The sequence below is a fragment of the Myripristis murdjan genome, chromosome 11 (genome assembly GCF_902150065.1).
Source record: "Myripristis murdjan chromosome 11, fMyrMur1.1, whole genome shotgun sequence".
NCBI lineage: Eukaryota > Metazoa > Chordata > Actinopteri > Holocentriformes > Holocentridae > Myripristis > Myripristis murdjan.
In genome coordinates, this window is record NC_043990.1 from 13,244,539 (window position 1) to 13,268,234 (window position 23,696).

At 44.1% G+C, this 23,696-nt stretch overlaps 1 protein-coding gene across 1 annotated transcript; it reads left to right on the plus strand.

Annotated features, from left to right (window-relative positions):
• The first annotated feature begins 2,042 nt into the window (after positions 1-2,042).
• LOC115367825 (adhesion G protein-coupled receptor B1-like) lies at positions 2,043-22,631 on the plus strand. Its single transcript, XM_030063757.1, is given in 32 exon segments — positions 2,043-2,745; positions 4,010-4,159; positions 4,253-4,351; positions 4,682-4,843; positions 5,367-5,531; positions 6,921-7,085; positions 7,226-7,390; positions 7,474-7,575; positions 7,829-7,935; positions 8,079-8,273; positions 8,494-8,562; positions 9,857-9,965; positions 10,801-10,944; positions 11,169-11,238; positions 11,592-11,694; positions 12,128-12,171; positions 14,810-14,936; positions 18,495-18,573; positions 18,576-18,597; positions 18,738-18,840; positions 19,013-19,163; positions 19,292-19,361; positions 19,454-19,520; positions 19,650-19,735; positions 19,967-20,138; positions 20,264-20,359; positions 20,476-20,512; positions 20,741-21,363; positions 21,491-21,526; positions 21,649-21,753; positions 22,025-22,075; positions 22,312-22,631. Coding segments are annotated over 32 exon segments (4,575 nt in total). The 3' UTR covers positions 22,510-22,631.
• The last annotated feature ends 1,065 nt before the right edge of the window (positions 22,632-23,696 follow it).

The following is a 23,696-nucleotide window of genomic DNA, read 5'->3' on the forward strand; positions in this document are numbered from 1 at the left end:
ATGCAAACCACTGACTCAACCTGCTCTCGATGTGTAGCCACTGAAAAATGTGACTGGAATCCTCACCAGATGTCTGCACATGTCTTAGTGCATACAAGTGCAATCTAGTTTTCCCCTTGGTATTGCATTCCACAGTAGTTATGAAAAGCCCATCATATCTATGATGAGCAGAGCACTTCAGAAGTGTGTACGCCAGCATAAACAGAGAGCATGTGGCTGATGATAATTTTGCCCTTCTGTACTGATTTTTACACTGATTTGCAAAAAATACCCGTCTCCATAACTACCAACTGCCTGCCTGCCTGCTTTGCAGAAATATTGTTGATCCTAAAAAATGAGCAAGGAAGAGAAAAAAACAGAGACATATGGAGCAAAAACAGAGAAACGATTTAGAAAAGGGGTAAAACAGAGGTAGGCTTTTTTTTTCTTTTTCTTTTTCTTTCTTTTTTTTTTTTTTGACACCTGGACCTTTTTCCTTTCACTGTGTGCTCAACCAGATGCCCATTCATGGAGCTTCCGGTTGCTGAGAGGCGGGAGGGAGACATCCACCAACACAAAGCAGAGGTCTTTGCTCTGTTGCTCAGTGAGAGGAAAGAGGAAGGGAGGGAGGAGTGGGAAAAGAGATGATGTGAGGAACGTAATTACGAGTTGTCTGCCTGAAAAGTGCAGGTGCCTTTCAAAGTGAGCGTCGCTATAAGTACAAATTCATGCCCATATTCTTTTGCTGTATCTCTGCATCCATCATTTTTTATGATTAGCCACATTGTTGCATACAGCAATTACATTCACTAATTGTAAAGCCTCACAGAATATTTCAACCCTCCTTCATGCAGATATTCAGCCTCTGACTGCTAATGATGCTTTGTGCATTTCACTTAAGTAGTGGACAATTATATTGATTTACTCTTCTGACATTAATCATTAGCAAAAAAGACTGCCTTTGAATATCTGAGAAGAGGGAATAATAATCCTGTAAACATGTGAAACTTGTTGCTGAGCAACAGGAACAGGTCTAGTAACCTCAGTTGGTTCAGTCAGTCACACGGACCTTGATACTGATTCTGTATGCTCTTCCTCCTGGCTTAGTTAGTTAAGACACAACAGACCAATGGCAGGTCACTGTCTCCACAGGATGCAAGAGCATGTTCTATAGAGTAGCATAATGAGGGAACAAATTGAAAAATAACTGACATATTTTGTGTGCTGCATTCAAATGCATGCATCTGCCTTAACATGAATGCATTTGCATTAACAGTTGCAGAACAGTCAGTCATTTGTATGACATCTTTCTCTACTTTATGCACTGGTATGTAACAGGTACACAAGAAATCAGTGGGATGCAAAGGCAAGGTAGTTAATTGTGTTTTTGCCATGGTCACCATGAATCTTGTTTACTGCACAAAAGCACTGCACTGTATAAATAACAGAACTGATAAGCGTCTGTGGTTGCCAATGGCAATGCTTCTGTGGACGTCAGTCTGACGCACTTGGATCGCGGCTGTTCAGTGTGTGGGAGGAAAGAGCAAGAGCTTGGAGATACCGGCCTGCTGTGAAGGACTGTAATTGCCGTACAAGAGCAATTATGTCCCAAAGTCTGGGAATTTTAGATCACTGAATCTGCTGTGAAACATACCATGTAACTGATCAGTCAAACCTCTACAGTGGGGGAGCTGCACAAAAATCAAGTGATCAGGGGAATATTGTCCTGTTCTACTAACTTCTAGTGAGCATCATGAGAAAACTATTTTCCCACATGCTGTGAATGCTGTGATATCTGATGATCTGTTCTCATTATTGAAATGTTGCATCACATTGACTAATGGATTTTTGTTCTCTTCTTGCCCCACAGCACCCTCTCTGAAACAGACATGATATACTGTCTGATTCACTGAAGTCTACAAACCCAATCCAGTTCTAAAGCGGCTCACCGTGATCAGTCAAAACATCTGAAGCAACTGAAGTAACACTGCAGCAAAGAAGATAAAGAAAAAAGAAGGTTAAGCCAACAATCAAGAACAACATCGTCTAGCTAAGCCGACCCAATGGCGTGGTCAGCTCTTTCCGGCCCGTGCGTGGCCCTTGTCTTGCTCTTCTTCGGTTTGACCTCCTGCACTCCCTCTGGCCCAGCCTCTGCCACCTGCGCCACCCTGGAGCAGAGCCGCTTCTTCGGTGTGTTCACCTCGACTGTCGCCCTGCCCTCCGCACCATGCTCCTGGACCCTCCAGAACCCTGACCCACGCCGCTACACTGTCTACATGAAGATCACCAAGCCCACTGACTCCTGTGTCCCCCGCGTCATCAAGACCTTCCAGTTTGACTCCTTTATTGAAACCTCCCGCACCTACCTGGGCATGGAGAGCTTCGATGAGGTGGTCCGGTTGTGCGACGCTTCCACCAACATAACCTACCTGGAGTCGAGCAAGCAGTTCCTGCAGGTTCGCAAGGTGGCCCCAAGACACAGCCTGGAGATGCTGGAGGGAGAGCATGATGTGAGCGAGTTCAAGGCTGAGTTTCTGGTTGTAGGAAAGAGGAACCCAAGTATGCCCGCTTGCAACATGCTGTGTCAGTGGCAGGAGAAGTGTTTGTCCAGCAGCACCCCTGATAACGCCTGCGGTATCATGAACACCCCCTGCCAATGCTGGGAGACCCCACAGAGGAAGCCAGGCAGCTGCTACAGGGGCGGTGTCTACGTTGAGAAATGCCTTCCCATCCCCAGAGACAATGGACGTGATGCTGAGATCATCAGTAAGTTTGACACATATGCACAGATGCAGTTTTTTCACAGAGAGCATATTTTTCTTAGTGCAAGCAAGATGATAAAAAAAACCCCAAGAGGTCCATCACAACAGCTCACCTCAAAAGAAACAAACAAGAACTTTCTGATCCCCCAAGTTTGTTGTTTTGTAATGATATCCACCAGACCTGAATGTTGTGTGGTTGCATGGGGGGGGTTGTTCTCAAGAGCACCACAGCGACATGGGCTGTCTTCAGTCCCGCTCTTTTCCATTAGCCCCTGTTTGTGTCTGAGGGGCTGTTGAGGGTAATGATCCATTAATGCAGAACAGGGGCACAGGCAGCGAATGTGCCCTCCACTGCCCCAAAGTAATTGAAAGTAAATCAAAGGTGTTAGAGAAATATATCGGTGCTTCTTCAAGCTTAAGTGGCGAGGCTGCCTGGACCGCACACAGCACCAGGCAGGCATGTTAGCTTTGCAAAATCTTTAAGGAGTAGGTGTTTTAGTGGGAGACAGAGTGTGTATGTGGTAGGTGAGGGGAGGTGGGGGGCAGAGAAGAGTACAAAGCCCTCACAGTCAGCTGGCAGTGGAAATCGAAGCGCAGCACTTGTGGTAGCCATGGCAACACATCAGCCAGCCTTACACACCACTCCGCTGCCGTTCACACCCAGTGGTTGAAAGCAAACAATCACCATTTCAAATGGAACCTCTATCGACTTGAGTGCTTGGTTCTGCTCACTATCAGTCAGCCTTGTCCATTTTCTCCAATATTCACCCTGAACATAACACAAGTATTACTCACTTCCTGTGCTTATAGATATATCAGTTCACCTGAAGTTCAATAGCGCTTTGGAATTCTCTTGCAGTGAGACTGACATTTTAATTATGGCGAGATAAAAAGGTGCAAAGGACAACCACCACTAAACAGTGCCACCTAAAACAGTTGTTGTCGTTGCAGTCTGGACATGTCTGGCAGCATACAGCATGTCCTCAGCACAGGGAAGTTTACTTTATACACTACTGTCAGATTGCTTAACTCTTCTTTAAGATTGCTTTTATTATTGCAATGTGATGGACTTCACAGAATCAGAAACGCTACACATCTGAGCTGTTCATTTACTTTTGGAATGCTTTTGAAATGTAGTTATTGCTCTTTGTTTTCAGTAACAGTTAAAAACTACCATGACCAGTATAACCAGATAATAATCCCATGCAATTCATCACCTGCTAACCTTCATTTCTTCACTCCTTTGCTCTCCTCATCTCTTCCTGCAGAGGGCTGGAGTGGCTGGAGCCGTTGGTCAGAGTGCAGCCAGGAGTGCGGCGGTGGAGTCCAGGTGCGCAACCGAGCCTGTCAGCCAGACGAGAGTGCATGTGAGGGTGTGGCTGAAGAAGGACGGGCCTGCAACAATCAGCCCTGCATTGGTGAGCCCACCTGTCAGCTATATATTTTGCAACACTTAGCCAGCAGCAGTCTTAGGTCAATACAGAAGTCACTCATTCTTTATATTCTCACAGGCAAAGTGCGCACCAGGAGCCAAGCTCTGCGATCCATCATTGGCTTGAAGAGAGACAACACTGAAGAGCCAAACCAAGGTGTTACTGGAACCCTAACAGGTAAGATGAGCCTGATTCAGAAAGTCTTGTTCCAAAGTTTTTTTAAGGTGAGTTTTACAGCAAGTAGTGTAGTTACGTGTGTAGAAATAGAAGAAGTGGAAACAATTACATATCATGTCAGTGAGATTTTCAAAACTACAAGGGGCTCATAGGAGCATTCTTCCTCAAAATAAACAATCAAAAAAATGAATTTAATAATAGAAACTAAATGTGACAAAACAATGCAGCGTGACAAAGTTCAGTCAGAGTTTCTTAACAACTGTACAGTGGTTTGGATTTAGCTCTCCAGATCTGTACTGACATGGCAATCCATGCTGTTTTTTTCAGAAGCTGCCGTGCCAGACGGGTGGTCTCCCTGGAGCGTGTGCTCAGTTACTTGTGGGGAGGGCTGGCAGAGTCGCACCCGTTTCTGTGTCACTTCCTCCTATGCCACCCAGTGCACCGGACCCCTTCGTGAGAACCGGCCCTGCAACAACACAGCTGTCTGCCCTGGTTAGTGCCTGAATTCTGGCTCAAAGAGTGTGTGTGTGTGACAGTGAGAGAGAGAGACAGAGTCAGAGACAGAGAGAGTGAAGGCAGAGTTTGATACACACTTAATATACAAAGTATTAGGGACACTTACTCCTTTCATGAATTACACTGAATGCAGGAATTCAGGTAAAAAAAAAAAAAAAAAAAAAAAAAAAAAAAAGTTAATCGTTAAATCATTACCAATCACAGAGCTGGAGATAGAATTAAAGAGAAAAGAGACGAGTTCAAGAAGGATTTTTAAATTTCAAAATCTGTGATGTAGATTGTACAGAAAGTGGTTGCAAATCAATATCAGAAAGAAGTCCCTAATATTTTTTACTTGCAGACTTGCAGACTAAGCGTGTGGAGCACTGCTCCACCTAGTGGACAGTTTACAAAACATGCACCCTCTGAATATCCCTTAACGTCCTCAGAAAGTGGAGACAGTACTCGTCATAATACCAGCTGCAAACAAACAAAGTTTAATGTTCTGATTCATGCACAGTTCACGGTGCTTGGGATGAGTGGGCCCCCTGGAGCCTCTGCTCCTCCACCTGTGGTCGTGGTTACCGTGACCGTTCCCGCGTGTGCAGGCAGCCCCAGCATGGAGGAGAGCATTGCGGCGGCCCAAACAAACAAACCAAGTTCTGCAACATCGCTGTCTGCCCAGGTGAGTCAGATATCTTTGTTAAATCACTGAAAACATCTGATATCTTTGATTTATTCAAGTGCTGAAAATAAAAGTATGATATGATATGATATGATATATGATACAAAACACAGTAGAAACAATTTTTCCCCTTTGAAATCAAAATTGTCATGCAATAATGAACATTATTTCCCTTGCCCTATGTGTTTGCCTGCCACACCAAATTTGCAAATTCATGAAAATTGACTCTGACTATGATACTTGACCCCTCATTCATCCTACTAACTGATTCATACCAGAGTGCCAATTAAGCCGCTTAATAGCATCACCACCATTACCAACAGCTGCAGTGATAGCAGGCTGACATTACATCTGACGCACCTACAGAGAAAATGTGTCTGAGCATTAGTCAGTGGCTTTATAATAACCGGTGGTGACTCACACCCCCCACCCCCATGACCACACAATATATTAGACCCTTAGTTCACCTAGTTGTGCACTGAGAGGACTTTACTAGTTTTAAACTCACAACTACAATTTGAGCATTGCATTTTCCCCACTGATGGTTGGGTCATTATCATAATTATTTGTGTGCTCCTATCAAGAAAATAATTTGTTTTTACTTACTGTAACCATCCCACTATATTGCCTTGTTGCAATTTCATATTGCCACCAGCAGATGGGTCTATGCGCCACACTAAACACCTACTGTATATCTGGGGATGAGCTGTTGGCCAAAGTCATTACTGAGAAATGATTACACTTTTCATTTGAAATTGAGGGGCTTTGAAAATTGATTCATCTTTAATAGTCTATTTAACATGACAGAAATATGTATTTTGACCAATTTTGAATGTTTAAAAAAGACCTTGCACTTCGCCCTATCAATTTTCCCATCTTTCAGGGCAGCATTTCTTCTCAGGCTACTCACTTTAATCTTTTCAAGACTGCTTTCCCCCCAAATTAAATCTTTAAATATAATATGTATTTGAATGTTTTTCTTGTCAACTACTTTTCTATGCTCAGTCATATTCTGACTCATGAATGCATGCAAAATAGTGTTTGAAATGCTATTAAGTTTCACATGGTGCATTGAATTAATCCTGTGCTTTATTCCACTATGGTACAAAATTGGGTAAATACACTATAGCACTCTTAATCCGCATAGTGACTGTGATTTGATTTTAGTCCTGAGGACAATGGGCCTTCAAGACTGAGAGGCACCTGTGGTACAACGTGAAGGACAAACAACTGAGCTTCAACTTTCTGTTGCACTCAAACTCAGTCAAACTAGGTCATGTGAAATGTTAATAGCATCAGTGAGTGTGATGTGATGCCTGTGGCCTGAGGCTCTGTCTTGTCCTTGTATTCGCTCACTCTCTGCATACCCACCACTCTGCTTCCCTCTAGTGGATGGATACTGGAACGACTGGTCTGCCTGGAGCGCATGCTCTGCATCTTGCTCCAATGGTACCAGGCAGAGAACCCGGGAATGCAACGGGCCGTCCTATGGAGGCTCTGAGTGCCATGGCAACTCGAGGGAGACAGCAAACTGCTTCTTGAAAGAGTGTCCCGGTAAATAAACATCGTCCTAGTTTTAGTATGCACTCTGATAACAGTAACTTCTGTCCAAAAAGTAAAGAAACTAATTTTGATATTGATGATAGATATATCAGATGTCAGAGTTCATGGTGTGCATTATTCTCTCTCTGTAGTTGATGGGCGTTGGCAGCCATGGAGTTCTTGGGCCAGCTGCAGTAAGTCTTGTGGTGGGGGCATCCAGCAGAGGCACAGGGTCTGTGATGGGCCTTTCCATGGTGGCGAACCTTGCCCTGGTGAGAAGGGAGAGCAGAGGCGCTGCAATGAGAGAAGATGCCCAGGTCAGTGCCTCTAACACACTGCTATGAATGAGATTAACCAATACTGTGACACAAAATCACATATGATTTTTGCAACCTTTTAGAGCCCCATGAGATCTGTCTCGAGGAGAACACAGGAGATGTTGTATGGAAGAGAACCCCTGCTGGAGACATGGCTGCAGTTGTGTGTCCTGCTGATGCCTCAGGTACTGCAACAATAATATTTAATTTGAGGACTGCATAAGCTCAAACAACCAATACACTTGCAATCATGCATTCAGTATAAATCATTTATAATGTGAATGCAACACATGAATTACTTGGCTTAACACAAACTCTGCTGATGAATGTGTACAACACTGCAAGTTCTTCATCTTGACCTTTTGACTACTTATATTTGGACATATTTGTTTATAATCCTGCATCATCCCAACCATATGTACCTTCTCTCATTACCAGGTTTGGTCCTGCGCCGGTGCACCCTCGACGCTGTAGGTCTTGCCTTCTGGGAGAACCCAACTCACGTCAAGTGTGTCTCAAAGAACTATGAGACCATTCAGATGCTGGTAAGTCTGTTGACCCAGGATGGAAAATCATTATCACAAGTATCCTAATTAAAATGCTAAATGCCTCATCTGTTGTGTTCTCACATATCACTAATTTCCCAGAGGTGTACTTAAGCCAGAGAATGTCATCTTTCCTCCTGCAGACTCAGGACTACATCTCCAAGGCTCAGACAGGGCAGGCAGTGGACGGAGTCTCTGAGGTGATTTCACGCCTGAGATTCTCCTCAGATGAGGGGGCCAGGTACAGTGGAGACCTGCTGGCCATCATCGAAATCCTTAAGAACACCACTGAGCTGTACCAGGGCACCAGCATGAGATTTAGCAACGCTGATGTGGAGGTAAGCTGACGTGTTGTCTGGTCAGTTAACAAGCTAGGTTTTTTTTTTTTTTTTTTTTTTTGATGATGCAGTCTACACTTAAATATTAGAGTTTTTTTTTTATATATAGCTTTAAAAATAATAATAACAAAAACCCTCCTGCTCCTGTGATCAAAAGTAGACTTTAATTAGGCTGCATTGGGTATCCTCTCACACCTCTGCCTCCATTAATGATCTACAGAACTATGTCCAGACCATCAGCAACTTACTGAAGGAGGAGCATCGTGACAAATGGGAGGAGGCACAGCTGGTAAGTGATAAGAGGGTGTGTGTGTGTGCATATAAGCACACCAGTGCCAACGCGAGTGGTGAAGAAAATAAGTCTGTTATGCTAACATTCCTGTGATGGGATGAGTGTGTGTTTGACAAATTAGGACACAAAGTTTTCTATGTGTATTTGGCGAGTTGACGGGAGCAGTGTGTGACTGTGAAAATGAAGAGGGAAGAGTGACAGAGACTGGTGTGCTTCCTCTGATTAATACTCCCAAACCCAAATGCCCTTCTTACTCACCCGGGTACTATATAAGATAGACTGCAATGGGAATACAACACTGAGGGCTGAAATGAGCTCAGATGAGACAAGAATGAGAGGAAAATGCAGCAGATGTCCAGAAACCATCCAATTATCTAGCACTATCCCTGGCTAGTGGTGTTACAGACTTGTTTAGATCCATAAAACCACATCACAGCTCTACTACGCCACTTGTACAACAGACACTAAACATCCATTAGTCTTATTTTCTCACATTTTTTTCTCATAGTTTGTCTATCATGACAATAAGACCACCTGTTGGCATTGTTTTCTCTGATTTAATAATGATTTGTATACTATCAGTATTCCTATATATCAAAGTGAAGAATGTTCCTAGTCATCTAGTTTCCTGTACAAACTATAAGGAGGTAAATAAATAAATACAGTCTGTGGTTCACAAACCAAATGAATATCTGTACACTAACTGAAACTGGATGGTGAATTACCAAGGCCAGAGTGGCAAAAGGTGTTAACGCTTGGAGGCGAAAAAGAGAAAGAGTGAGATAAAATCAGGGAGAATCACTACGCCCACCCTCCAATCTGTGTCTCTATGCAAGCCTACATGCCAATGTCAGTTGTAAAGGGAACACAGACAGTGCATCACATACATGCGCGCTCCTTGCGCCCACATAGCTGCAGTTCTGCGTCAGACACACGCAAGTGAGTTAGCCCTTCCTTCCACTGAATGAGAGAGGGAAAGGACAAAAAAACCTGAGTATGAATCAACAGCCTGCCCATTTATGGCTCTAAGGAAGTTCCGAGGTTGCATAGCAGCTGTATCTGTAGTTTATTTGTTTTATTCCTTCAGTGCTTGGTGCTGTGGAGGAATAAGAGCAAGTCGCATTGCTGACATAAAAACAAGAGATGCAGTTACAGACACATTGCTCTTTCTCTCAATAAATGGTAGTCTTGCCTAATTGCTTAATAAAACCTGCTGTGAAAATTGTACATTACAACCCCCCTTTAACTTCTAACCCTTCCTTCCTCCCCTTCCCATCTGCTTTTCATCCAGATGGGCGTTAGCGTCAAGGAGTTCCTGCGCCTTGTTGAGGACTTTGTTAACATGATTGGGATGCAAATGAGTGGCTTTCAGGACATTTATGAAGTCACAGAGAATTTAGGTGAGCCCTAATTTCCTCTGCCAGCTGTTCTCTGCTTATGTCTAGTCAGAGTGATTTGTCCTTTCTGCAGCCAGAGAGTGCATCAATCTTAATCATGACAGTGAATGGGAGTCCATATATGCAGCAAAATGCATAAGTTATCACTTTGACTCAGCGGCAACTCCATCAGCTATACAATATTACTGATGCCATCATCAACATATTATTCAGCCTGGGCATCTGATCATAATGACAGTATGACATGTATATGACTTCTCAGCTCTCAGCGAGGCATATCTCCCCTTTTGTTGGGCTGTAGGCTACACTATGTGCTGAGAAAAAACTTGGGAGAGACTCAGTAGCCAATTACATGATAAATAATAAATTACTGTATGATTCCAATATAATACACCATGAGCAGTTCTTCATCATACAGTCACTGCTGTGCACAAAAAGACATTTATGCTGGTAGTTCTAGTAGTTAGCGAGATTATCTGTGGACACGAACACAAACACAAACCCAAATGCATGATCTGCGGCACACAGATAAAAAACTGTAAACTTCTGTAAAGCCTGAACCGCTCTTTCTGTCTTGTGCAAGGAAGTTTGCTCACTGTTTTGGCTTAGTAAAGGTGACATTCTCACAGGATTTAGTAGCAAATAGCTCCTCCAGTGAGACACACATGGCACATGGCACCAAAGTGTCCTTGGCGCCATTCGCTACAGTTCATTCATTCATTCAGACGACTCCTCAGCCAACAGAGCCTGGGCATTAAATGAGACTGTGTAGAATTAGAGACTCAGAGATCACCAGTGCTTCTTACTGACAAGGCCTTGCTCTCTTTGTCCTTCCCAGTGCTGAGCATCCATAAGCGCCCCACCACCACAAACTCCAACTTCACCTTCCCTGTGAAGGGCTGGAGGGGAATGATGGACTGGGTCAGAACCTCTGAGGAAAAGATTACAGTGTCTCGTGATGCTCTGTCCATTGATCAGTCTGGTAAGATCCTTACACATCAATCCTGAAACTCAAGTACTGAAATTAGGTAGAAATACTGAAGTGCCAGATGTGTACTCTCACCTTCCTCCCTTTAAAATGATTCATCATTGCATAAATGTAACAACAGTCAAACAAATTATTGTTTAAAAGAGAATATTATGATCAGCTGTTTGGCAGTCTTATGAAATTGAGTCTGAGCATGCATATTTGTTTTTTTTTTCCAGACGGCACCTCTGCTTTTGTGACTGGCATCGTCCTCTACAGGAACCTTGCCTCCCTCCTGTCCTTCCAGAGGTAATGCAGCTGTTACTCTTTCATAAGATTTAAGGGGTCTATTAAAGGCCTACTCTGTAATTGCAGCATGGCACCCCCTGCTGAAAAACAGTCTCACTACTAATGAGTTTACTTTTACATAGTGATTTTTTTCACTCTTGACATTTATTGTCTAAGCTTTGGATGCAAGGACTGACAGCAAGCCACAACTAAATGAGTTTTAGATGTACTTTCAAGTCGTAAAATGTTGGCTCACATATAAAAGCAACTAATCTCTTGATTGTTGATGTTAAAAGTTATCGTCATGCATCAAACCTTGACTGCATTGCCTCATTTTGACCACACTGATTATATTCTCTCCTCTCTCTCTGCAGTAACACCACTCTGCTCAACTCCAAGGTGGTGACAGTGATTGTCAAGCCCACACCAACTCTCCTGTCATCCCCTGTTGAGATTAACTTCCCCCACCTCCACAATGTAAGTGCTCAGTAGTTACTCATCTAATCGAGTCTTACAAAAACTACCACCACCCCTCTGGTTGTTTGCTCACCGTGATACAGAGAGTTTGACATTTTGTTGACATTTGCAGTGTTACTGCGACTTTTACTTTTACTTGTGTCAGTTGAAACCTGCAAAGATCACAGCAGAACCAACCAGTGAATGGGTAATTATGAATAATCATGCGCAGTTAGGACTTTTGGTGGCTGAGAAGAAGCTGTTTTTAGTTTAGGGCATCTATGGCGGAGGATGGTGGCGAGAAATGTGGGCAGGTGGTTGCTAGCAAGCTGTTGCATCTCACACATTTATAGTGCGCTGCTCCAACTGTGCACTGGTCGCACGTCAAACCTACACATTTCCCTCTTTTTTCTAGTGATGCCTCACTCCGCCTTCTCTCTTGCCTCTCTTACAGGGCACTATCAATGAGACCTGCCTTTCCTGGGACGAGAGTGAAACGTAAGCAGTGATTAAGATTGTTTTCCTCTTTGATGTGTGCATACCCATCAATCATATCTATTTTCTGTCCCGGGTGGCCTTGTCAGCTCATCTGGCGATTACGTTTGTTGGCGTTGTTTATCTCCTTGCTCGCCGACGAGGTCCTTTCAGTCCTGCATCTGTCACTGCATATGAGCATTCAGGCCCCCTAGCCACTCACCAGAGAGTGAGAGAGTAATAATGTTGCATCTATTTTTTATGTCAATCATTCGCGACAAGGAGGACAGAGTGACACCGCAGCACGTTGACCCATCTCTCCAAGCCAGAAGCGCCATGCTTGCTCAGCTGTCTCTCATTCTCGCGGCATGACAGATTTAAGAAATGACAACCTCAATGATGCTCAGAGCAGCGTTGCTCCCCTAGTTTAGAGACTCCTCGCTCTGCTCCTCCCAGTCACTTTAAATCATCCGCATCCAGGGCATTCAAACACACAGGCATCACTCTGAACCTCATTACATACATCAGTGAGTAAATTCATCGCAGGGTCCCTATAGGTCAGACCACAGATTATCAATCTAAAGACAATCACCTCTCTCTTCCCTCTCTTCCCTCTCTTGCTTGTTTCCCATGTTCATTTGTCATTGCCGAGGTTAATGGCTCCGGAGTATGGGAGTTCCTAAACATGCTTAGATGCATTTGAATGAATTATGAAAATGGGGCTGCCAGTGGCCTGGCTTGGATCAATCAGCCGCAGGCCCACTTTGCCCTCCTGAAGCATACACAGGTGGACCATTTGCATTTAGATAGATTTGTACACTTGTGGAGAACAGATAAGCAAAGAAAATGCATTCAGCCCTGCATGCCCCCCAAACCCAAACACCTTCCTACATACACTATAGCATCAATAACCACCACTATCAACACAGAAAAGCAATAAAAAGGAACTGAAGATTGGAAAAAAAAGAGTAAGAAGAAGAGAAAGATGAGATTTATTGTAACTAATAGGCTATACTTGTAGAAGGGAGGATGATGTTCCTCTGGTAAAATTAGATTCATTTTGCATGGATGTGATTAATGGCAGGATATATGGACAGTAGAAATGGCAGATGGAGGAAGCCCTGGCCAATGTCTGTGTTCGGGTCAATGTTTATTTCCAGAGACAGATCAGTTTGGTTTAAAGCAAAACAGGAAACAGTCAACGAGCCCGTCCTCTACCAATAAGCATGAACCAGTGTTCAGATGTATCCTATACAGATAAAAGGTTATGCAGCTTTTTAAGGTTGCACATATGCATATCCAAATGTACAAGCTGCCCTTTTGGAGCCGCAGCTTCTCTTTACCTCCTGGGAATGAACAGGGTGTACTTTTCATCACACCTCATCACACAGCGTTTAACTCATCTGCATGATGTGAAAAGTCAAACAAGATAACAAAACACACATTAAACTGAGTAACTAAACCGTCCTAGATGCCATTCCTGTTAACCGCCATGATATATCTGCCCCGCGACCCTCCATGCATGACAGCCTGCACCAGGCTCATGTTGGGCTGGAGCTGCTGGCTGTGATCGCATCGTATTTTCACCAGTCGGAGCCCCAGGACGCTGCTCCACACCTCACTTTCTCTGTGCTTTCTACTTGGTGGCATCCGCTGCTGCTGTTTACACACAGTAGTACATTCTTGTTACTTCACCTAATGTGTTAACATCTGAGCAAATATACGTTTTATAATAGATTCAAACATTTTAACCAATTTATCTCGTTAAACAACGGTGAGCACTGCACTTGAACGATGCCCAAATTCAAGCACACCCTGTTGTTTTGGGGTTGTTTAGAGTGCAAAAAAAAAATATTGTGTGCTAAAATCTTTTGTAAAATGGGATTATTGAAGTGCTCTCTTCTGCAAAATGTACCCAACTTTCATCTGGTCAGGCCTTGGCACAGACCCAGTGTAACAACAAGTATTTTTAAGAATAACATCGCTGGTAACATTTTTGTTAGGAATAGTGTAATGTAGACATACAATGCACCGCTCATTATGAAGAAGTGATCATTGTTCAGACTGTCTTCATATTCCCATCCAAATCACCTTCTGTTGCAAAAGAAGGAACACATTGTCCTTTATCCCCTCAGCACACTGAGCAAGAGTTGCCAATCCTCTCATGTCTGGTGCTACTGAGGAAAGATTGCCCATTGGGAGAAATGATGAAGATTATGCTAATAATACAATTTATGAGAGCCTATCAGCATGAATCATGGCACAGATGGCTATTAATCTCATAAATGTCATAGCCATCAAGGCTTGTCTTTCCTGAGTTGCATGTCACTGATCACCTTAGTTTATTTGAAAAATATTAGTTTTTCTGACACAGCATCACAGAACCAGTTATAGGATTTGATATAAAATAACAAGATGGGAAACTGATAATCAACATGCATTCCTCTGCATTGGACTACTTATTATTTGCACTCTTGATGGGCCCATGGATATCACATCATAATATTCCAAATGTGATCTTTTTTTCTTTATTATTATAATTTTTTTTAATCTATATGAAATAAAATCAGTTTTCCCTTAAGAGGGGTTCAGATGAGAGCTTTGTCAGGTCTCAGGGCAGTCTCTCCTAACCTCCTTGCCTTTCCCTCTCTTCCCTGTGCAGTTCCTCACTGCTCGGGTCTTGGTCTGCTCGGAGCTGCAGAGCGGTCCCCGTTGATTCATTCAGAACCAAATGCGTGTGTGACAGCCTCTCCACCTTCGCCATTTTAGCGCGGATAAACCTCGACTCGGTAAGTGTTCCGCCCGTTCATCGAGTTTTTCCTCCTATATCTTTATGTTGTGCTGTGTGAATGGGGTGCAGTGTTAACCTAGTCGTTGTTTTCGAGCCATTCGTTGTAGCGCTCCCTGCCCCTCTTTGTCTCTGGCGCCATCCACCAAAGAATTATCGCCTGGTATTTTACTGAGGCGCATAACTGAGCAACATGTTGAGATGCAGAAATGACTCATAGGTTTCAAAATAACGAAAAGAAATGTGAATTGCATATTGCCGTGTCGATTTTGCAGGGGCTTGTTAAGTTAGAATTGCCATTTGCGTGCAGAAAAAAAATGCATTAGGCTATTGGCAAAAAAGAGACAACAGAGAAAATGATATTATTGATAGGGATATCAGTAAAAATGATAATAATAAAATCTAAAAGAAACATCTCAAAATATTCGTTTATACAATCGGCAGTGATTTCTGCACTTGAACATTTCTGATTCACCAGTCTGTTTTCTGGACTGTTTGAAATGCATTTATGGAATATGCATGATCTTGCACAACGAAGGATATGCATACAGAGTTTGAGCAGCAGAACTTGGCAGTGCGGGCTGGATGCTTTGAATACTGAATTCTGTCATTACGCATAGCTGTATTTTTTTTGCGCAAAGACAATGTGGAATTTTCCCCCGTAGACCGTGCGCCTCTGAGGCAGGTCACTCTCTAGTTGCCCTGGTAACGGCTTCTGCAGCGCAAACTCGTTCTGTGTGATTTTTGGTAACTGAGATGCTGAGGGGGGAAAAAAATCACACACACACACACACACACACACACACACAGTGCCCCCCCTCCTTTGAATAGCCCCCCAGGTCAGAGAAATGATGTGCAACTGGGTTTGCTGCTACACATAAAATGACAATCACAATCAACAGATGCCAGCCTTATCAATGCGGGAATTGTATATATTTTCTATACTGTGTGGTTTAAATGTGCATTAATTTTTCCTCATATGATACAAATGGATACACAAACACATTATTATGCATATCAGCGGCTAATATTCAGTGTAAGTGAATTTGGGCGTCAGATTTTTCCTCTGCACAGGACGCTGACGAACAGCTCCAGCTTTTGCTGTTCCCAACCTGTTGTTTACATCCTAGATTTGACTTGTGTAGCTGTTGCTACTGTGAACAGTACCTCCTGTATTTATTAGACTCCCTCCTTTCAACCTCCCGCAACAGTAAAAAGGCAGCTGCGCCAATCATTCTGTCTGCCAATATCTCTGAATCCCCGATTACCTCCAACCCTTCTTCCTCCTCCCACTTCTTTGGCCACAGCAGCAAGTCTCACTCTGAAAATGCCAGAGATGCTGACCAATGAGAGACAGACGTCTGGTCATGCATTGATGGTTCCTCCTCTCCCCCACCCGCCTCTCCATCCATCCTTTGATGTGTGCTGTGGACATTTTCAATAATGTCCGCCTGCGAGCTGTATGAGGAACACCAGCAAGAAGCAGGAGAGAGAGAGAGACAGAGAGAGAGAGAGAGAGAGAGAGAGAGAGAGAGAGGGAGAGGAGGAGTGAAGAGATGGGAAAAACACCCAGATACTGCAGTGTTTTAGCTCCCATTCTCTATGCTCTGATTTCTGGACTCCTGCATGATAATGTGTGTTGGACACATGATGGCCCGGTGGGAGCAGCCCACCTAGTTAGTCCAGCAGATGCCCTTGACCAATAGAACTTGATTAGTGTGGTGTGCTTTGGGTAATCAGTTTTAAACACAAATGAAAATGCGCACTGGGTAAGGGCTCCTTGGTGGGATTTTTTTTCCCTCCCTTCATTTTTTTTGCTTCCCCTCCCTGGTTCAGATTTATTGAAAATGAGAACATGGGATTTGGTCAAGGACAGACAGAAGACATTCCTCATATTTAGGTCACACTGGCTGTCTGGGTTTCACTCAGTGGCCCATGGTGCAAGCATCAACCCAGATAAAGAGACTGGGAAGAGAGTGCACAGAGCATACTGTATTGCCTGTGTTATTTTTTCCCCACATTCAATAAAGGTAGACGCAAAAGACAGCTCACTGCTCTGCTATCTGCCATCTGTTTTTGGGGGCGTCTGATGTAGTTGGATAGATTTCGAAACAAATTTGCCACACTAAATTAGTCTTTGGCTGCCGTAGGCCGGACTTCACCAGCTGTGCTTTGATATCAGTAAGGTCTATGTGGAGCACACTGATTGAGACAGAGAGGAACAATCCTTCAAGGCTCTGTATTCTTCTACCATTTTGGTGTTTGAGACGCCATCAACGATGCCAAACACATTTGATGGCATTTGTTGCGTACACTAGCATTATAACAATTTATGGCCTTTATAAATCAAATGAAGGCCAAAGCCGTTTCTATTTTTCTCCGCTCTATCAGTGCCAGTTTAACGCTTAGAAATTTATTACATTTGAGGACATTTTCTCTTTCACCTTTAGCAAGCCACTTACCCCTTTCTCGCCTTTTTTTCCTCTTCGGCACATTACAAGCCGTTATCAGAAAATAAAATCACACCATTTGACAGCAAGTGCTTCTCTATTCGTATCCCTAACCTCTTATGATTTCATCCAGCTCACATGCTCCGTGGTGACGGAGATTAATCAGAGGTGTTAGATTAACTCAAATCCTCTCCAAAGCTACTAGAGTAGGTGTGAGACAGACAAAGGCTATGCAGGCAGTCAGCACAGCCAATTAGCTTTTTGGAGTTTGTAGGTGTGACAGTCAAGGAAGGCCTTGCGGTTTCTAGGGGAGTTGAGACTCGTGTTTGCAGTTTTGCCATCGGCCCTCCAGGTGAATCAACAGCAGGGAAGACAGAGTAGATACATCCCCTTCTCCGTGGCTGCCACCAGGGGTTCAGCGCCCCGGCTGTCTGAGACATGGGACGGTCGCCGCTGCTGGCAGTGACAGGCGCTAAGCTGCTGTCAGAGATCAGCAGGGCAGGGGGTGGCAGATTAATGCACAGGTGATAATGGTCCACCTGTCCACTCCTGCAGAGACGGGCGAGAAGCTGCTGGCTGACACAACTGCACGCTTACACAAGCATACCAAGAAAATACAGTTTTAAAAGGGAAGGGAAAAGAGAGGCTCAAAATGGCTGTCGATAATTAGAAGGTTGCTGTGGCTGCTCAAACTAATGACAGAATACAGCAATCCCACAAGGGAATTAAGCAGCCCCCCTCCTTGCTTAGTGGAGAGAGATATATGTGCTGTATCCTCCTCGCCTCATTTGCTGACTCAAAAGCTCAGTGGAGAAGCGCAGTGACCTCGACCATGTGTTTAGCTGGCCGCTCCATCTTTCTGACATGTTCACCTTGGGGTCACCTTGCCTCAGCTATGGCCTAATTGTGCCATTCAACTGTTTCCCTACAGGGAGCTGTCTGCTATTCCAGATAGCACATACACTCAGAAGCCTTGTTAGTGTGTGTGCCCCGCACGGGTTTCCTCTGCCTTTTTGTAGGAGTTTGGTGTGTGTGTGTGTGTGTGTGCATTTGTAAGTAGAGTGCATCTTTTTCTAAGAGGCATGTATGTTCTTGTCTCCTCTCTGCAGATCATGGACAAGGCACTACTCCCATCCGTGACTCTCATCGTTGGCTGTGGGGTCTCCTCTCTCACCCTGCTGCTCCTCATCACATCTACGTCTCCGTCTGGAAGTAAGTGCCCTACGAGCAAAGTGCAGCCATGTCAGCTCTTAACTTTGGGTGGCTTATCTTTCCTGTCCTCACTTCAATCCCCTGCCTCACTCCACTCAGTCACTTATTCATGATTTTCTCCTCCTTCTGCAAAACTCCAGGTACATTCGCTCCGAGCGCTCCGTTATCCTCATCAACTTCTGCCTCTCCATTATCTGCTCCAATGCCCTCATTCTCGTTGGACAAACTCAGGCTCGCAACAAGGTAAGGCTCAGTCCCAGCCAATCATAACCCCTCTTTTCGAGCTTTCTGAAGCTCGCGGCTTTGGGAGTCGTTTGCTTTGAAACAGCACCCCTGACATAGTTTCTCCTATTTTCCCCTTCTCTCTCTCTCTTTCTCTCTCTCTCTCTCGTTTCCTCCCTCTGGATTCCCTCAGGTGGTGTGCACTCTCGTAGCCGCTTTCCTCCACTTCTTTTTCCTCTCCTCTTTCTGCTGGGTGCTGACAGAAGCTTGGCAGTCCTACATGGCTGTCACTGGTCGTCTGCGCAACCGCATTATCCGCAAGCGCTTTCTGTGCTTAGGCTGGGGTAAGAGCACCTGCTTTTGTGCTCCTTTCTATCTTTTTATTGTATTTCTGTTGCATCTCTTTCCGCAAGTGCTTCTTTGTCTCACCAGATTGTGACTCTTCTCTTCCTTTTTATTGTCTGTCTTGTAGGGCTTCCTGCATTGGTGGTGGCTGTCTCTGTGGGTTTCACCAAGGCTAAGGGATACGGCACTGTCAACTAGTAAGTTTCAGCCTTCTTTTCTCTCCACTTTTTTTTTTTTTTTGGAAAAGTTCTCATAGCTCACATATTAAAATTTTTCCTGTCCTCTCCAGCTGCTGGCTGTCTCTCGAGGGCGGGCTCCTCTACTCCTTCGTTGGTCCTGCTGCAGCTGTTGTGCTGGTTTGTATTCCTTAATATCTCCATCTATCACAGTACTTTGTATTAAAAATAATGCACTTTGAGATAGTCTGCATTGGAATGCATCTCTCACCATTACATTGTCCCATCCCTGTTCCCTCTTGCTTACAGGTGAATATGGTCATTGGTATTCTGGTCTTCAACAAGCTTGTGTCCAAGGACGGCATCACTGATGTGAAGCTGAAGGAGAGAGCCGGGTAGGTCTTATTGATCTACTCTGTAGACCAGAGCACAGAGCTTATCACCCTCATCAGTGCCATTACTGGTGTATTGATGATGTGCTTTGATATCAAGTCTAAGAATCAAACAACAAGCGAGAATAATGCTTTGTCAGTGAATAAGAGGGAAAGAGGGAAATGTTGTGAGTCTCGTTTTGTGCTGTATTGCTTAAGTCTAATCCAAAATGCTGTTGTATTTTCACCCTAAAGGGCGTCACTGTGGAGTTCCTGTGTCGTTTTGCCTCTCTTGGCCCTCACCTGGATGTCTGCTGTCCTGGCCATCACCGACCGCCGCTCTGCCCTGTTCCAGATTCTCTTTGCTGTCTTTGACTCTCTGGAGGGCTTTATCATCGTCATGGTCCACTGCATCCTGCGTAGAGAGGTAGGGGAAAACTGAAAATTAAGATGAACTGAGGGGAATTAAGATAAAATGAAAGAGGTTAAGATTATATGAGGTGTGGTTAGGATGTAGCTGGCAATCTCCTGACTTCTCCCCCTGTCCATTAGGTTCAAGAGGCTGTAAAGTGCAGAGTAGTCGACCGTAAGGACGACGGCAATGGAGATTCTGGCAGTTCTCTTCAGAATGGCCACACCCAGCTTGTGGTAAATTTCCTGGCTTATTGCCTTTTTAATGTCTTGAGTGCTTCTTGTGTTTTATCCCTAAATGAATATGTGCATGCATTATGCACTGATAAAACCTTTTTTTTTTCTTTTATCAGTCTGATTTCGAAAAGGATGGTGATTCCAACAGACAAGGTAAGCCCCTTTTACAGTTCCTGTTTTCATTTTCCCTTAACCATTTTTCCATTTCAGATTCAATTTCTGTGAGATATGCACTTAAACTATCTGATCGTGCATGGCAAAAAGCGTGTTTATTAAACCAGCCTTTCAGACAAAGTGCTTCAGAACTGGGCCTGAATGATTTACACTCTGTTGTACATGAGTAACACTTTTACTTACTGTCTTGCTTCTTTATCTTAAAAGGCATGAAGAGTTCCTCCGAAGAGAAGATGCCCCCTCCTCAGCTACCCCTTCCCATGGGCTCCAACTTCCATACCCTGCCATCCAACCCCAACAAGAGCCACATGCAGGCCGTTCCCGAGTATTCTAGCCACACCCTCACCCTGAAGAGAGAGAAGAGTCGGCTGGCTGGAGGTGTCGACCCATCCTGTGGGAAACCTGTGTATGTCTGCGACAGCGAGCTCTTCAAGCAGCTGGACGCTGATCTTGCTCGTGGTCAGGCTGAGGGCACCTTGCCTGATGGTAGTGGTTATGTCCTTATGCCCAACACTACCTCCACCTTGAGGACCAAGCCCAAAGATGACCCTGCAAAGTACAACATCAATGTGGAGCAGATGCCTCCTGGCAGGTTGATGCACCTCAGCGGACCCTTCGCCGAACCCCAGGCAGCCTTCGGGATCAAGTCAATCCCTGCTGACCAGGTCAGCGTGTCGTATTCAGAGAGAGACTCACCTGTGCAGAATATCCACAACATGTCCAGCGAGTCTCACATTACCCACAGTAGCCTGGAGAACACCTTCGAGTCCATGAACTCCATGATGTCCAAGAGTGAGACAATCTCCACGCTGTCCATGAGCTCCCTAGAGGTACAGCACTGGTTTCAGGATGTGATGATTTACCTCATGCAGAATAATTTTTATGCATTCCCAAAATTTGTTTCCAATATGTATTTTAAACTAAAAATATTCTTTTTGTGTCCTCCTCTCCTTACAGAGACAGAAGTCCCGTTATGCTGAGCTAGATTTTGAGGTAAGTTCTTTAAATTTTGTCTATTTAAGAGATTACAAATGGTCTATCTTATACATTCAGTGTGTTATGGTGAGCATATACTTTAATAACAGATTTTTTCTTTTTTTCTTTGTCTCCTGTAGAAGATCATGCACACAAAGAAGCGCCACCAGAACATGTTCCAGGACCTAAACCGAAAGTTACATCATGCTGACAAAGACAGAGAGTCCCCTGCCTCTGACAGCAAGGTAACATATCATGCCAACATCATCAACATTCATCTCCAGAAAGAAATTAATTTATGATGAATGCAGAAAAAGACGGTCACATTACAAAAAGCTAAGTAAAATAACTTAAAACGTCTTTTGAGCATGACTTCTTGCTCTTAATTTGGATAGAACCTTTGCTGGTGGTGTAATAATGACCTTAAGAGCAACCACTGTTTTTTATTGAGAAGATGGTTGTCATTGCCCTGAGGCCATTTGAATGAGAATGCATTTCCCTCCTTCCTTCTTACAGTCTGTGAGATGGAGTGTGTCCTCAGGAGGAAGTGACAAAACAAACCACAGCGTGAGTGTTTTTATGCAACCTCACAATCTCAAATTTATATAAACAAGACACACCATCCAATATTACACTTGCCTCAGGAGGGAATAACTCACTCATATGATAATATGACTGCTACTATCATTGTCAAGTCACAATATGAAGTACCCTCTGAAGCCTACTTTACATAAATTAAATCAAGAGTGCCTTTGGGTTGATGAGTGACACCAATACTGAGCTGCCTTATTGTCCCTCTACAGGACAAACAACAAGCCCCTATGGACAGGCCATGGGAGGGAGTCCGGGGAATACCACAGTCACCCCCTGCATGGGTGCGCAAAGACTTGGAGCCCCTGGCCGCCTCACCCCTGGAGCTGCACTCAGTGGAGTGGGAAAAGAGCAGCACCACCATCCCTCTGGTGGGGCAGGACATCATTGACCTGCAGACAGAGGTCTGAGGGGGAGGAGGGGGGCTAGCAAGCCGCCTGATTTCACCTTGGTCACCTTTTTGGTTTGGGAGGAAAGCAGGGATCCTGTTTGGATAGAGTAGAGGAAACCAAGGAGGGAGGAAGTGAGGAAGTAGGTCCCAGAATCCATGTCTTCAAATGCTCAGCCAGAGCAGAAGGAAGGGAGAGATGAAGGAGGGGTAGAGGAGTCAAATTGCACTTTGATGCAGCTTCTCAGAGTGGACTTAAATCACTTGTTGGAGTTCTCTCAAGGTGAAAGGGTTAGTTGAGGTTTCCATGGACCACAACTGGCTGTGGTTCCATTAATCCTTCACTGGGAGTTCCCTGTACCCTTCTGCCTGGGTTCAGAAGATGTGGCCGACATGTCTGTGCTTCTTTTATCCCTCAGCTCACCTTGGAAAAAAAAAAAATAAACGGTGTGTCCTCCCCTCTTGGGAGGACCAACCGGAACACTTGGCTGCTCCTGCTTTTAGCCAAGTTACCTTCCAAAACAAGGACAAGGCAAAAGAGCAGAATGGACCAGCTTCATGCTTGGAGTCTGACTCTGCATTTTGACAGATGGGCACACTCATTTTGTTTTTGTGTTGTGGCTTTTTTTTTTTTCATTCATTAATTTGTTTTTTCTGCTTCGCTTGGAACTCTTCATATGAGTTTAATATGAGCCTCTCCATGAGACTCTGTACTGAGAATATAACTCTCTGTAACATCTACACTGGAGACCAGGCTTATCATGCTGATACAGCTGAACATTGTACCTCTTATTGTTGTTATCACCATTGTTATTGTTATTACTGCAATTATTATTGTTAGCATTAAGGTTAGCATTATTTTTACTTGATTAATTGTTCTTTTGAATATATAGATTTTGATTTTTCATTCCCATCATGACGGTTAGGCATTGATTTAAGAGGGGGTTTTTTTGTTTGTTTGTTTTTTTTGGTTTTTGTTTTCTTTGTACTGTGATCAACAACATTAGGCTCCAAACAATGACCTTTCTCTAATGTGTTGTGAGCCCATATGGACTGCATCGGGACAAACATACTGAGTGGTGATGGAGGTAGTGGTGGATAGTTTCTCAGCTCACCCTGGTTTCTCCAGCATTCTGCTTCCATACCAAAACACCAGCACCAGGATGAACACAGACTCTCACACAGGAAGAGCAGTGCACTCTGGGAAAT